The sequence below is a fragment of the Antrostomus carolinensis genome, unplaced genomic scaffold, assembly GCF_000700745.2.
Source record: "Antrostomus carolinensis isolate BGI_N321 unplaced genomic scaffold, ASM70074v2 scaffold13849, whole genome shotgun sequence".
Lineage (NCBI taxonomy): Eukaryota > Metazoa > Chordata > Aves > Caprimulgiformes > Caprimulgidae > Antrostomus > Antrostomus carolinensis.
Genome location: NW_010336541.1, coordinates 37,908 through 39,069, shown reverse-complemented (window position 1 = coordinate 39,069; position 1,162 = coordinate 37,908). Strand labels below are relative to the sequence as shown.

General features: G+C 42.1%; 1 protein-coding gene across 1 annotated transcript in view; it reads right to left on the bottom strand.

The window, feature by feature from the left end:
- Nucleotides 1–761: 761 nt before the first annotated feature.
- The window catches only part of TOGARAM1 (TOG array regulator of axonemal microtubules 1), a gene marked incomplete at both ends in the record, with an annotated part of 38,304 nt that continues 37,903 nt past the window's right edge, over nucleotides 762–1,162 (bottom strand). The window contains one exon of the mRNA XM_029086710.1: nucleotides 762–848. Coding sequence (XP_028942543.1) covers nucleotides 762–848 — 87 coding nt within the window. The remainder of the gene's footprint in view (nucleotides 849–1,162) is intronic.

Genomic DNA, 1,162 nt, shown 5'->3' with positions numbered 1-1,162 from the left:
AGTTTTGAAGCAAATTTGACTTTAAGCTTCTGACACCAGTTTAGGAGGAAGACCATTATGAAGTCTAACATCTTTGTGGTGACTGCAGCTCAGCTTGCCAGCTTGATTCCTTTACGACTGAACACCGATATGCATTATCCAGAGCCTTAAAATGAGAACAAGGCCGACTGCGAAAAGTAAAAAGGTAGGAAGTGAAAATCAGGAGTTGGCAGGAGCCAGCCTTGGGGAACAGAACATCTTCTGTGCTGGGAAGCCTCAGAAAAAGCAGTCGGTCAGTGCTTCTGGCAGGATGTGAGGCAGTGAGTACTGTGAGGGGGAATATGACTTGAAGCAGGCAAGTCTCTGCTCCTGTCAGCCCCGCAGCTCTGGCCCTGCACAGACACGGATGCTCGCTGACTGGGCAGAGCTTGGTGTGTGGGCACCCAAGTCTCCAAACAGTACAACCCACTGAGGGACTGATAGTATGAAACTCATCACAAAACACAAATAATTCTCTCTGATTCCATATTAAAGTTATTATAAGCTTAAGGCATTTACACACCTTCCCCAGAGTCTCTGACTACACAATCATCTTTTGTTTTGTCAGTAATAGCTTCTATTTGCATCAGAAAGGGGTGAAATTTTACAACTGCTACATCATTAATCCCCACAATCTACCCTGAGAGAAGGGAAGAGACAGAGCCACCACCGTCCTGCAATGAATTTGCCTAATTAGGCTGGTACACAAACAAACAAACATGCAAAGTAAATCATCACTTTACCAGCAAGCTTTTCTGTCACGTCTTGTTTTGCTTTTCCATTCAGAAACTGGGCTTTTGTGCAGAATGGCTGGAGAAGCAAAGAGTTGTCTACATGCAAGGAACAAAACACGTTAAAATTCTTAAACAGAAAATTAAAGGAGTCTGGAAATTAACACAATATGGAAAAATGCAAATAAGAACCTTACTTATGATATATTAGCTTCAAAAAGCACAGTGATGTATTGAAGGGCATAAAAGCATAAAAAGATACCCTTAACAAACCCTAACTCCTCAAATCTGGTAGAATTATTGAAAATACTAAGATTCTGCTCCAGAGCCAAAAGAGTTGAGGAAGGGAAGTAGTTGTGGCACACACAAATCGCCAAGAATCGAGTTCTTTGACTAGTTTAAGAGGTTCAGCA